Source organism: Pan paniscus, chromosome 11 (genome assembly GCF_029289425.2).
Source record: "Pan paniscus chromosome 11, NHGRI_mPanPan1-v2.0_pri, whole genome shotgun sequence".
In the NCBI taxonomy this organism is placed as follows: Eukaryota; Metazoa; Chordata; class Mammalia; order Primates; family Hominidae; genus Pan; species Pan paniscus.
The window spans coordinates 124,387,188-124,400,864 of NC_073260.2; the positions used below are offsets into that span (position 1 = coordinate 124,387,188).

The window sequence follows — 13,677 nt, forward strand, 5'->3', positions numbered from 1 at the left end:
TTTTGTAGCAGGTATCAGTCCTTTTTCCTGTTTATTGCCAAATAATTTTCCATTGTATGGATAGATCATATTTTGTTTATCCATTTGTCACATTTTGGTTGTCTATCAGTTGATAGATATTTGTGGTGCATTTAATTTTTGGCCAATGTGTAAAACTGATTTTGCTCTCACTGAGGCTACATACTGTTACAACAATGCTATTTGGTCAACTTGACTGAGCTGGCCTCATAGGTTACAGGTTGCTCATTGTTAGAGATGAGACTTTAGACCAGACTGGACAACATAGTGAGACCCTGTCTCTACCAAAAAGAAAAAGAAAAATTAGCCAGATGTAATGGCATATGACTGGAGTCCCAGCTACTTGGGAGGCTGAGATGGGAGGATCACTTGAGCCCAGGAGTTTAGGACTGCAGTGAGCTGTGATCGTGCCAATGCAATCCATGCTGGGCGACAGAGTGAGACCCTGTCTCAAAAAACAGAAAGAGGGATTTTAGTATAACATTCAGCCAGTGCCATATTGGGAACCCACAAGAATGTACTTTAAAAAATATGTCAAAGAAGGTGGTGAGGGCTGTAATAGCTGCTATTCAGGCAGTAATGCAGTGCTGAAGGGACATCAAGCAAATAGTGTGATGCCTGTGGGTGCAGTGTTACTCCTTCCCTTAGGTTGCCAAAAAAATCAATACTTCATAGCATTCCTGAAATGAAAAAGCTTATGAACCATTGTGTCTAGGGCGTAAGCTATCTATTTTGGGCTACCCATCACAGCTTCTCTCCTTTGGTAGAATAAAGTGAACTGAACCACCATGCCTAAGGTATTTGTCTTATTTCTTCCTCAGCTGGTTCATGGTTACATTGTCAAAGCTGGCAAAGCATTCAAGACCTGATTTCTCAGACCGAGTGTATGTGTGAATATAATATACTCATTTGCACAAATATAAACCCTCTGTCTTAACTGTGTTCTGCAAAAGGCGTGATAAATACTTTCAAGTTATATGTACTTATCAGTAGAACTAATGGAATACACACAGTATATTTTATGGGGAATTTCAGAGAAGGAAGGAAAACTCAACCTTCTATTTGGCATCAGGATAGTAGTAAAACATTCTACTTGTGCATCAGATAGATTTTTATGACCTAACCTGGACAAGTAACGTAACTCTTGGTGCCTCATGTTTGAAAGAGGGATAACACTCTACAGGGTCATTCTAAGAATTAAATATTGCCAAAACACATGAAAAGATTCTCAACCTTGTTAGTAATCAAGGAAATGCAAATGAAGATCACAATGAAGTCTTCTTTTGTACTCAAATGATTGGTGAAAAATGCATGCCTGATAATATTGACATACAGACCAATGAGATCTCTTATAATTTGCTGGGAAAATGTATCAATTTGTACAAACATTTTGAAAAATAACTGTGCATTTTCTTGTGAAGTAAAACATTTGAATAATCTAGGACCCAGCAATTCAACTCTTACACAGACACTCAAGAGGAAGTTGCACACACATATGTCAGGAAAAATGTTCATAGCAGCCCTGTTCATAAGAGCAAAACCTGGAACAATTGAGAGGAAATGAATAAATTGCCGTGTAGCCACACAATAGAATACAAGACAGCAGTGATGCTGAAAAATATAGCAAGCCTCAGGAGTTTATATATTATATGGATAATTTTATGAAGCTCAAAAACACCCAAAATTAAACAACATATTCTCTAAGTACATACGTGGGATATGTGATAAAACTAAAAAGAAAACAGGGAATGATCAGCAATCCAGAACCAATTCATGACTGTTGTTACTATCTTATGGGGCAGGCTGTGGATTGGAAGCAGGGGCGGTGCACATAGGTACGTGTAACTTACTGGTAATGCTTTTAGGTTAGGAATGAGGTCAAAGGAGTTCACTATAAATTTATATTAGAAAGAAGGGCTATCTATGGATTAGTGATGAGAGTGTCATGCACCAGCAAATATGATTAATGAACTTAGGTTACCTGAGGTCCAAATAAATAATGAGAAAAAAGTAAATAAAAGTGATGCATGAATACTAAAAATTTGGAATTACATATATAATATGTAATAATAAAAAAAGAAAAAAGTGTCACTGGTTATCCTTCAGGTATAAAAATTACAATTAAAATTGTAATGTTATAACCTTCCATTCTTTCCCCTATGAATTAAAACTTTTTTTTTTTTTAACGAGACTAAAAAATCAAGTTGATAAAATCTATGCCCTGTGGGAACTGGTTAGGTCAGGCTACCCACTCCAGATTTCCAGCAGGCTGGCCTCAGCTCTACCTACAGCCAGTAGCTTATTAAGGCTCTAGGCGCCAGTGACACCTTCAGACAGGTGGTTAGTGCGCCCTAAGGACTCTCCGCAGCGTCGCTCAGGTTCACAGAACACGCCCAGGGGCGTGTCCAGCTGTCGTCGGGGAGAGCCCACCTCCCCGGGGGGTGTGGCTAAGGGACGAGGCACTTCTCGTCCAGAGCCCAGGTAATCCGGGCGGGATCAGCTGGCGTCGCGATGTGATGACGTCAGGCCCCGGGCAGGCCTGGAGTGGCGCGCTGGGCGTGCGCGGCTGCAGTATGGCGGGTTGGTCCCAGCGGTTCAGCTGAGGTAGGGACGTGCTGTAGGCCGGAATGTTACCGGCTGTTGGATCTGCGGATGAGGAAGAGGATTGTCCTGAATTGGTTCCCATTGAGACGACGCAAAGCGAGGAGGAGGAAAAGTCTGGCCTCGGCGCCAAGATCCCAGTCACAATCATCACCGGGTATTTAGGTAACTAACCATCCCAGTCACAAAATGCCGTGAACTCTGGTGTCGTGGGATTTTGCGGGCTGCCGGTGCCTCTTCTCCTGAGGCATTGGGGCCTCATGATCAAGAGCAAATGTCTTTGAGGTAGGGGCTGGGTCACTTGCTTCTCGTAGGGGTTACCTCTCATCTTGGGAGTTAATGATGCCCGGTCCCCTCTGCGTTCGATTCCCGTTTCTCAAGTGAGATGGAAAGTTAGCCTTTGAAACAAGGCTTTGAAGCTAAGACACGCCCCCCAATTGTCTCTGTGACCTCTTACCAGGTTATCTTACCTTCCTGACGCTCATGTACCTCACCTGAAAACGGAAAAATACCTGTCACCTGGGAAACAGGGCCGGAGCCACCTACCTATTGCCATGAAAGGATGTCCCGTCTGTAAAATGCCCGACACGTGGGGCTTTCGTCAGTAGATTCCCCTTCCCCACGAGCCACAGTCCTCCAGCCAGTTGGCAGGAAGTGCTCCCATCTTAAACGCTTTTTTTGGAGGTCTGTTTGTAAACCACTGCGTAGGAAGTAAGAATAAAATCTCTGTCCTCCAAGACTATTTCTTAAACTAAGAACGTTGAGAGTGTACAGGGATACTCGAAACCACAAGTTTGTGAAGTTGGTAGTTTCGTGAAGGGCGGTTTATGCACTTACACTAGAAGTTTCTTACTGGAAAAGTTTGAGAAATGTATTTTTAAACCTTACAGTTAAATAGAAGGGCTAGAACAAATATATGACTGTATTAGAAGTTTGGAAAAAGTTAAGAAATGTAAATAAAATGATACTGTTTCCGGGAAATAATATTCCTAGTTGTTGCTAGAGACAGGTACAGACTTGGGCCACTTCGTGACCTTTTATGTAAAAATAAGAAATAACTGCTTTTGTTTTTTTAAAAACTTTGTAGACTGTAAGTTTATTCCCGTTTTTTGCTCGGAAGTAATTTTATAAAGGAATTTATTTTTGGCGTTTCCCCACAGTTATTCAGAGGCTGCTCTGCTGAGAAGATGAACAAATTTCTTGTCCAAAACAATGTATTTCAAACGTGCCCCTCGGGCCTTTCCCGTGTTGCTCACTGGTAGGTCAGTAGATCATTGGAGAAAATGATCTGAAGCTCAGGAGTGAGAATTAATACCAGCAACCTTGTTGCTGAATCTAGGGATAGTTTCACTCCTATCCCTGACCATTTTCCCTTTTTGAAACACTGTTCTTTTGGCTTCTATTACATTTTTCTTCTGATTTTTCCACCTGCTTCTCTGGCTTCTTTTTAAGGCTCCATCCTCCTTCCCCCTTTGTCCATCTTTAGCTACACACCTGTGTAATTTCTATTTTGATGTCCTACAACTTAAAACTTAACATGTCTGAAACTTCATCTGTTACCATCCCCCCAAATCCTGCTTCTGTGATCCCAACCATTTGGAATACTCTAAAAGCCTCCTGACTAATCTGGAGTCTTGCTGCCCTTTAATTTATTCGTTGCATGTTAGCCTTAATGATCTTTATAAATGTCAATCCGACTGCGTCACACCTTTCAGTGGCGTCCCTATGGGTTAAAATTCAAATTCCTTAACATGAATTACAAGGACCTGTAGGATCTGGATCTTGCCAACCTTTCCAGCCTGCCAAATTGGCCCCGCACAATGAACTAATGTTACTTCAAAGGTGCCAAGTGTTTTAGCCCCTTGGAATAGGTACTTTTTTACTGTGACTCCTCTGGCTAGATGTCCCTCTTAGGTTCTCCATAGCATTTTGTGCATCTCCTATTGAATATGTCACCCTGTGACATAATTGCCTCCTTATTCACTGAATTCCCCTCCATTCCCCCCTTCCCTTAATATTTCTAAGCTCTTTGAAGGCAAAGACTATCTTGTTCACTTTTTCACCAAGGCCCAGCATAAATCTGTAACGTATTAGAAACCTTCGAATGAATGAACTATGTCTTAAAGTGTTTTTTTTTTCATAATATGGTTAAAAAGCCCTAGTAAATCTTCTCTTAGAAGATTTCTTACATTCACCCTTTCCTTTCAGTTTTCACATCACTGCCCTGTGAAACACTCATGTTCAGGGCCTCTGTCTCAGGCTTGGACTGGTTTTAAGATCTTCCTCATTGCCCTAAGTCTCTCTCTTCCATTCTATACTTCATATTTTTGTGATGTTGAGCTTCCTAAAGTACTCTAAATATAAGCCTTCATCTCTTAAAAAGCTTTGAAAGGAATATGACCTAAAAGATATTAATACCCTAATACTCCGTAAAATCTTCCTAGTTATAGGAAGATCTAGTTATATACTAGAAAACTTAATGTATTTCAGAAGACATGTATAGCCTACATGTAAAAGTTTTTAGCAGCACTGTAATAGTAAAACACTGGAAACAAACCAAATGTCCAACAAAAAAAAAAAGATAAAGAAATGATATAGTCATACAATTGAACTACAATACTATGCAGTTAGGATTTTCTTTTTTTCCTCTATGAATTTTAGTGTGTACGGTTCACAAGACTATTTTTTTTCTACTGGAGATTGACATATTGGGTTTCATATGCCACCTGCTGGATAAAGTTGGTATAGCTTTATGAATTTATCTTACTGAACATTCTGTCCATTGTTGACACTACCTCGCTCTATTCCCCATTTCATAAAAACTTTTATAGATTGTTTAAAGCATACTATAAGTAGCCATATAGTCAGCCTGAAGTTGCGTCTCGTTAATGTTGAAATAAAAGGTCATTATAAATAAAAGAGTGTGTGTAAATTTTAGGGAAGGTTAGGCTGGGTTGAAGAAACTGTTTCAACTTGTAGGAGTGTTTGTAAATATTTATAAAATTTTATGTCTACATAAAGTATTTTGCAACAGGTTTCAAAGGATGCTTTAATCTTATCCTCTAGGATATTCTATACTAAAATAATATATGAAAAATAGCATGCAAATTCTCAAAAACGTTAGGATTCTTTATATGTTTTTTGTATCTTTAAAATTATTTTGAATTTTTTTATTTACAAAAAATATGTTTTATAGGTGCTGGGAAGACAACACTTCTGAACTATATTTTGACAGAGCAACATAGTAAAAGAGTAGCGGTCATTTTAAATGAATTTGGGGAAGGTAAGTAAAGTTCAATAAATGTCATGTTGCAAGATTTTGTGTGACTGTTTATTCCTCTGGTGAATTGATATTCCATATTTAAAAATGAAAATGCAAGGTATTGTATTGATGTGGATAGCTTTAGAAAAATTAGATTAATTTCTGTTAAGATTTATATGGGTTGAGATACTGAAATTAGTTTTAATAAAATTTTATTTTGTATAACTTTGGAGTTCTTATTAACAGAATTAAACTACATTTTTACCTGAAATAAATGACTCCAGAAGTAAAAATCTAGACATATGAAAAAACGTTTATTTTTTGTTTTATTTTATTTTTTTTGAGATGGAGTCTCTCTCTGTCACCAGGCTGGAGTGCAGTGGTGCAATCTCAGCTCACTGCCACCTCTGTCTCCTGGGTTAAAGTGATTCTCCTGCCTCAGCCTCCCGAGTAGCTGGGACTACAGGCGTGCGCCACCATGCCCAGATAATTTTTGTATTTTTAGTAGAGACAGGGTTTCACCATGTTGGCCAGGATGGTCTTGATTGAGCTCCTGGCCTTGTGATCCACCCGCCTCGGCCTCCCAAAGTTGCTGGGATTACAGGCATGAGGCACCATGCCTGGCCAAAAAATGTTTTTTTTAGGAATTAGAAAGGCACTTTTGTATGGACTCTATTGCAACTCATGAAAAATATTTGAAAATGCTTCTGTTATTAGTTAACTTTGTTTAATGTTTATTATCTGCAATGCAGTTAAAACTCAGTATTTTAAAAATAAGGTAAACATATGGTCTTTATCCTCATGTATTTTAAGTTATCTGTGAAAATAAGTGTGCTTAACTTCTCAACTGAAATATTAAACTGTAGTCAAAAAAATAGCTCTAGACACAATACTTCTGTTATCTTTATAGGAGTTTTTCTTCATAAGTATGAATTGTAATCAAAGCTCACTTCTAGCCAAAAAACAATATCTATTAAACGATTTCTTTTAAAATGTACTATTTTTTTTCAGTTGTAAAAAGTAAAAGAGCTAGGTTTTATGAACAGGATGGGAAGCCAGTTATATTCGATTTCTGGTTTTAATAAACTAAAGAGAAAAGTGCTTTTTAGGCAAAAATCCTGAGATTTCTAATAACAGACTGTTTTTTTCATCATCTTATTAAATAACCTATTGCACACTGATTACATTTATTCTTACTATTTTCTTTATTTTTTCCCAGATCATTTTTGCAATTTTATTTTTCACAGCATTCTCAATACTTTTCTTCATGTTTCATTAATGTTCTGTATATAGTCCGAATTCTGTAGCAACCTCTTTAGAAGCTCTTTATTAATACCTAGCTGAAATATAAAAAATATGTAAGTGTAAAACTACTCGATTTTATGGGAGCTCATTTGCTTAGTGGACTTTTAGAACTTCACCATTTGGTATATTTCTTTATTAGAGGAAAAGTAAAACATTTAAAATAATTCTTATAGATAACAAGCATTTCAAATATAGTTTATTCTTTCTTAAGTAAGTATTGCTAGGAAAATATGTGAATTTGACTAAAAGTTTAGGTTTTTTTTTTTTTTTTTTTTTTTTTTTTTTTTTTTTTTTTTGAGATGGAGTCTCGCTGTGTTGCCCAGGCTGGAGTGCAGTGGCACAGTCTCGGGTCACTGCAACCTCCGCCTCCCGGGTTCACGCCATTCTCCTGCCTCAGCCACCTGAGTAGCTGGGACTACAGGTGCCCGCTACCTCACCTGGCTAATTTTTTGTAATTTTAGTAGAGATGAGGTTTCATTGTGTTAGCGAGGATGGTCTCGATCTCCTGACCTCGTGATCCGCCCGCCTTGGCCTCCCTATAAGTTTAATTTTTAAATGAGCACATGGTACACTGGCCAAAAACCTTCCTCAAGATGAACTAGGGTTTTTACTCATTGGGAATATTCAGCAGTTTGTCTAACAGAAACAATTTAGAAGAAGAATGAAAAGAAAAAGATAGATAAGGCGGTCTCTTAAGAGGTTGAAGGGCATACAAAATCCAGTATATAAAACATACTAGTCTATTTAGAAAGTTTACCCTGGACAAGAAAAAAATGCCTTCAAGATAGCTACTTTATTAAGAAATGGGGGTGGCCAAGTAAGAGGCCTAAGGAGGAAGTAGGTATGTTTATTAGTTTAGGATGTGTCTTTTTCAGGGCTTAAGTCATCTTAAATAAAAGCTAAAATAATGTAGTGTACTGTAATTTAGATATCGAGGCTGCATGAATAAAATGAAAGAATATAAGTTATAAAATGCAGTTTCTGCTTTAAGATCTCCATTATTGAATTATCCTCATCTTTGTTTTTTGTTGGCTAATGGACATAAGCTAAAGAGTGCTGTTTGTTAATTATTCTAGGAAGTGCGCTGGAGAAATCCTTAGCTGTCAGCCAAGGTGGAGAGCTCTATGAAGAGTGGCTGGAACTTAGAAACGGTTGCCTCTGCTGTTCAGTGAAGTGAGGAATGTGTTTACTGTGTACATGGTTTACTAGAAATGTTTATTGATTATATTTCCAGCTTTAATTTTCTTGAGTAATTTAACTGAATTTACACAGTTTGCTTCATTGTATTTTCAAACAAATAGAAAATAAACTTATTAGGAAGCATTTTCTTAAAGTGTTTCTTGCTGTCTTTTCTATCTGCTCTAATGTTTTGGTCCTTTTATTGAGTTTTTATTGCTTTTGATGTCAGGGCTTATTTAATCTGTAGTGCATGAAAGTCTCATATGTAAAAAATGATTATTCTGAATTTAATCTGTCATTGGTCATATTTCTAAGTGTTCAACCTTATAAAAAAAATAAATGACTATCAAAAAAGAGAAAAACCTTACATTATGTTCTACTAGTTAAGTTTTCAAGGACAGTGTTCACTAGTCTACCATAGACCCTAGAAGAGTTACCCAACACATAGTAGCACTCAAATATTTGTTGAATGAATTATAAAAATGACTACTTGTACTGTTAATTTTGTGTATTCTAGTGAATTAAATCTCTTCGGCATCATTTACTCCCTTAGGTATTTGACTCTGTGTCAAATGTTTTGGCAAGGATAAAATTATAACAGACTTTCTTGAACAACCAAAATGTAATCTATTAAGGATTTTCCTTCACTTTTGATAAAATAAGAAAAAAGGAAATTAAAACCTTGCATCCTAATGTAAAATAGAATTATATGGTGTTTAATATCAGTGTCCCTTTAGCTATTATATTAAACTACTATAGTTAATAAATTTTATCATTATTTTGTATGTTGGTTTTTAAAAATTTCATAAAGCTATAAAAAGATACTTGGTCAGATAAAGTTTCCTCTGCTTTTAATTTTAATAAAGTATTATTATGTATATGATTTCTTTTTCCCTATTATATATATGCGTCTATTGTTTTCTCACTGGTAAATATGGGACGGACATTTTGTTAGAAGGCTAGAAGTGAGTTAAATTTTCACATTCCTAAGGATACTTTTGTCTTGGGTTGTTGAATACATTTTAAAGTGTTTATAATAATCACTTCAAAATATTTAGGTAGTTAACTGTAAGTTATGTTTTGGTATTCTCCAGGGACAGTGGCCTTAGAGCTATTGAGAATTTGATGCAAAAGAAGGGGAAATTTGATTACATACTGTTAGAGACCACTGGATTAGCAGATCCTGGTAAGAAGCGAGATTATTAATAACCAGAATATAGTTCTGTGATATATTGTAAATAGATGTATTAGAGGAATATCTAAAATGAGTATTAAAGCTTTTGTTAGTATTAAACCAAAAACTTTTTTTGGTTTAAATGAGGAAAAGTACTTGGTTGTCATTTTCTTTGGCAGTTGAATGAATGATCAGAGTATTTCTTGGTACTTTTAAGCTGTTAATAGAATTTGAAGTTTTATTGATTGACTTAGGATTATTTGTAAGAACAGAAGTTGTTAAAAATAAGGACATGTAGGAAGAGCAGAGACGTTCTACCTCTAAGTACAGTTGTCCCTTGGCATCCATGGGGTATTAGTTGCAGAACCTCTGAGGATACCAAAATCTATTAATGTTCAAGTCCCTTACATAAAATGGTGTAGTATTTGCCTATAACCTATGCACATCCTCCCATATACTTTAAATCATCTGTAGATTACTTATAATACCTAATACAATGTAAGTGCTGTGTAAGTAGTTATTATATTGCATTGATAAGGTAATCATGACAAGAAACTCTAAACTCTACTATGGAAAGCTACACAGAGTCAACCTGTTTCTAACAATGGGTTTCTGTTACCTTCTTACCAAGCTCTAATTCTTGATAAAGTCTGTTTATTTTCCCCAAATAACTTTTAGATAAAATCTTTATTTTCAGTTTGCATAAAAGTTAGTGCTTATTCTGTGAATCTGACCCATACCATTATTTTCTTTTTGATCTGGGTCTCTGGCATTGGGGCGATTTGTAAAACTATGTTAAAGTATTTGGGGGTAATTTACTAAACAGGTCATAGTTGTCCAAAAGAAATATTGAAGTATCCTGAGAGTTCAAATGTGATCAGTGGTTATTGTAATTAAAACAATTACATAATAACATCATCCCCATGTTTTCAAAGTAGTATTGAATTAGGCTATTTTGGTCCTTATAGTAGGCATGGGTTTTCATACCTTTCTGATAAATCTGACTGATGATAGGACTTGGACTAATATGTTGGCATTAAATATTATTTGAATCTGGTAAGAAAGAAAAATATATTGTATGCTTTTATTAGAAATAGCAAATATCAGTTTATTTCATCATAGCCAGTTTTGCCATTTTATAGACAAAAACTTGATACTTTTGAGAGTTTAATTAAACACGATTCAGCTTTTCAGAGGAAGAAAGAAAAACTAAAGATCACAGAGAAAGCTTTTATACAAATTGTAGTTATAAAAAATGTTAATGTTTCTTGCTTCTAACTTTCTTTACAATAAAGATTTTATTGTTTGGGTAAAGATGGAACATTCATTGTAAAAAATTTAAATACCTAAAAAATACAAAGAAGAAAGTTGAAAAGTAATCATCTCACTATTGTGATATACAAGTAGGGGCTGGGCATGGTGGCTCATGCCTGTAATCCCAGCACTTTGGGAGGCTGAGGCAGGTGGATCCCTTGAGGCCAGGAGTTCAAGACCAGCCTAGCCAACATGGTGAAATCCAGTCTCTACTGAAAATTCAAAAACTAGCCAGGCGTTGTGGCGCACCCCATAATCCCAGCTACTCAGGAGGCTAAGGCATGAGAATCGCTTGAAAGCTGGGAGGCGGAGGTTGCGGTGAGCCGAGATCACGCCACTGCACTCCAGCCCAGGCAACAGAGCAAGACTGTATACACACACACACACACGCACATGCACACACACACACACACACATTCATACACACACACACAAGTAGGTAAATTTTATTCCAGGGATCTCTCCATGCCAGTGCTACTTGGTAGTATGTTGAATGGCAGCCTCAGCCTCAGCTGGGAGCTTGTTAGAAATGCAAATTCTTGACCAACCCAGATCTACTGAATCAGAATCTCTAAGGGAGGGGGTCAAGCAAGCTGTTTTTAATAAGCCCTTCAGGTGATTCTTATACTGTACAGCCATACCGCAGGGATGTTGTGGGCTTAGTTCCATATCACTGCAGTAAACTGAATATCACAATAGAGTGAGTCACACACATTTTTTTGTTTCCCATTGCTTATAAAAGTTATGTGTTTTGGCCGGGTATGATGTCACAGGCCTGTAGTCCCAGCTACTTGGGAGGATCACTTGAGCTCAGGAGTTTGAGGCTGCGGTGAGTCATGATTGCACCACTGCACTCCAGCCTGGATGACAGCATGAGACCCCATTTCTTAAAAAAAAAAAAAAAAAAAAAAAAAAGCTGTGTTTATACTATACTGTAGTCTATAAAATGTGTAATATAATTGTCTAAAAAACATACATACCTTAATTAAAAATATTTATTGCTAAAAAATGCTAACGATCATCTCAGCTTTCAGCAAGTCATAATCTTTTTGCTGGTAGAGGGTCTTGCCGCAATGTTGATGGGTGCTGACCAATCAGGGTAGCAGTTACTGAAGGTTGGGGTGGCTATCGCAATTTCATAAGATGATAATGAAGTTTGCTGCATTAGTTGACTCTCCCTTTCATAGAAGATGTCTCTATAGCACATGATGCTATTTGATAGCATTTTACCCACAGTGTGACTTCTTTCAAAATTGGAGTCAGTCCTCTCAAACCCTGCTTCATCAATGAAGCTTCTGTCCTATTTTAAATCCTTTGTTGTCATTTCGACAGTGTTCATAGCATCTTCACCAGGAGTAGATTCCATCTCAAGAAACCACGTTCTTTTCCCGTCCATAAGAAACAACTTCTCATTAGTTAAAGTTTTCTTATGAGATTGCAGGAATTGAGTCACATCTTCAGACTCCCCTTCTAATTCTAGTTCTCTTACTATTTCCACCACATCTGCAGTTATTTCCTCCATTGAAGTCTGAAATCCCTCAAAGTCATCTGTGAGGGCTGGAATCATCTTTCAAACTCATTCATGTTGATACTTTGATCTCCCATGAATCACAAATGTTCTTAATGGCATCTAGAATGATGAATCCTTTCCAGAAGGCTTTCAATTTACTTTGCCCAGATCCATCAGAGGAATCACTGTCTATGGTAGCTATAGCCTTATGAAATATATTTCTTAAACAAGACTTAAAAGTCAAAGTTACTCCTTGATCAGTGGGCTGCAGAATGGATGTTGTGTTAGCAGGCATGAAAACAACATTAATCTCCTTGTACATCTCCATCACAGCTCTTGGGTGATCAGGTGCGTTGTCAATGAGCAATAGTGTTTTGAAGGAATCTTTTCTAAGCAGTAGATCTCAATGGTGGGCTTAAAATAAACCATGCTGTAAACAGATGTGCTGTCATCTAGGCTTTATTATTTATAGAAAACAGGCAGAGGAGATTTAGCATAATTCTTAATGGCCCTAGAATTTTCAGGATGGTAAATGATTATTGGCTTCAACTTGAAGTCACCAGCTGCTTTAGCCTCTAACAAGAGAGTCAGCCTGTCGTTTGAATCTTTGAAGCCAGGCATTGACTTCTCTATAGCTATGAAAGTCCTAAATGGCATCTTCTTCCAAAAGGAGGCCATTTCATCTCCATTAAAAATCTGTTGCTGGCCGGGCTCGGTGGCTCATGCCTGTAATCTCAGCACTTTGGGAGGCCGAGGTGGGCAGATCACGAGTTCAGGAGTTCAAGACCAGCCTGGCCAACATAGTGAAACCCCATCTTGACTAAAAATACCAAAAATTAGCCTGGCTTGGTGGTGGGAGCCTGTAATCCCAGTTACTTGGGAGGCTGAGGCAGGAGAATGGCTTGAACCCGGGAGGCGGAGGTGGCAGTGAGCTGAGATTGCACATTGCACTCCAGCCTGGGTGACAGAGCGAGACTCCATCTCAAAATAAATAAATAAATAAATAAAAAATAAGTCTGTTGCTTAGTGTAGCTACTTTCATGAATGATGTTAGCTACATCTTCTAGGTAGTTTACTACAGCTTCTATATCAGCATTTGCTGCTTTCCCTTGCACTTTTATGTTATGGAGATGGCTTCTTTCTTTAAATCTTGTGAACCAACCTCTGCTACCTTCCAACTTTTCTTCTCTAGCTTCCTCACCTCTCTCAGCCTTCATAGAACTGAAGAGAGTTAGGGTTGCTCTGAATTAGGCTTTGGCTTAAGGGAACATTGTGGCTTGTTTGATCATCTATCCAGACCACTTCATATCAGCA

At 37.3% G+C, this 13,677-nt stretch overlaps 1 protein-coding gene across 23 annotated transcripts in view; it reads left to right on the top strand.

Moving 5' to 3' along the window:
* Positions 1 to 2,450: 2,450 nt before the first annotated feature.
* Positions 2,451 to 13,677, top strand: part of ZNG1A (Zn regulated GTPase metalloprotein activator 1A) — a 46,877-nt gene continuing 35,650 nt past the window's right edge. For 19 of the 23 annotated variants that reach the window (XM_063594042.1, XM_055092220.2, XM_055092222.2 and 16 more), the window contains exons 1-4: positions 2,507 to 2,784; positions 5,816 to 5,902; positions 8,263 to 8,359; positions 9,460 to 9,551. In XM_063594042.1, coding sequence (XP_063450112.1) covers positions 2,646 to 2,784; positions 5,816 to 5,902; positions 8,263 to 8,359; positions 9,460 to 9,551 — 415 coding nt within the window. In that variant the 5' untranslated portion in view covers positions 2,507 to 2,645. Of the gene's footprint in view, positions 2,785 to 3,779; positions 3,878 to 5,815; positions 5,903 to 8,262; positions 9,249 to 9,459; positions 9,552 to 13,677 lie in introns of those variants that run through there. The other 4 variants (XM_063594045.1, XM_063594044.1, XM_063594052.1 and 1 more) reach the window with 3 other exon arrangements.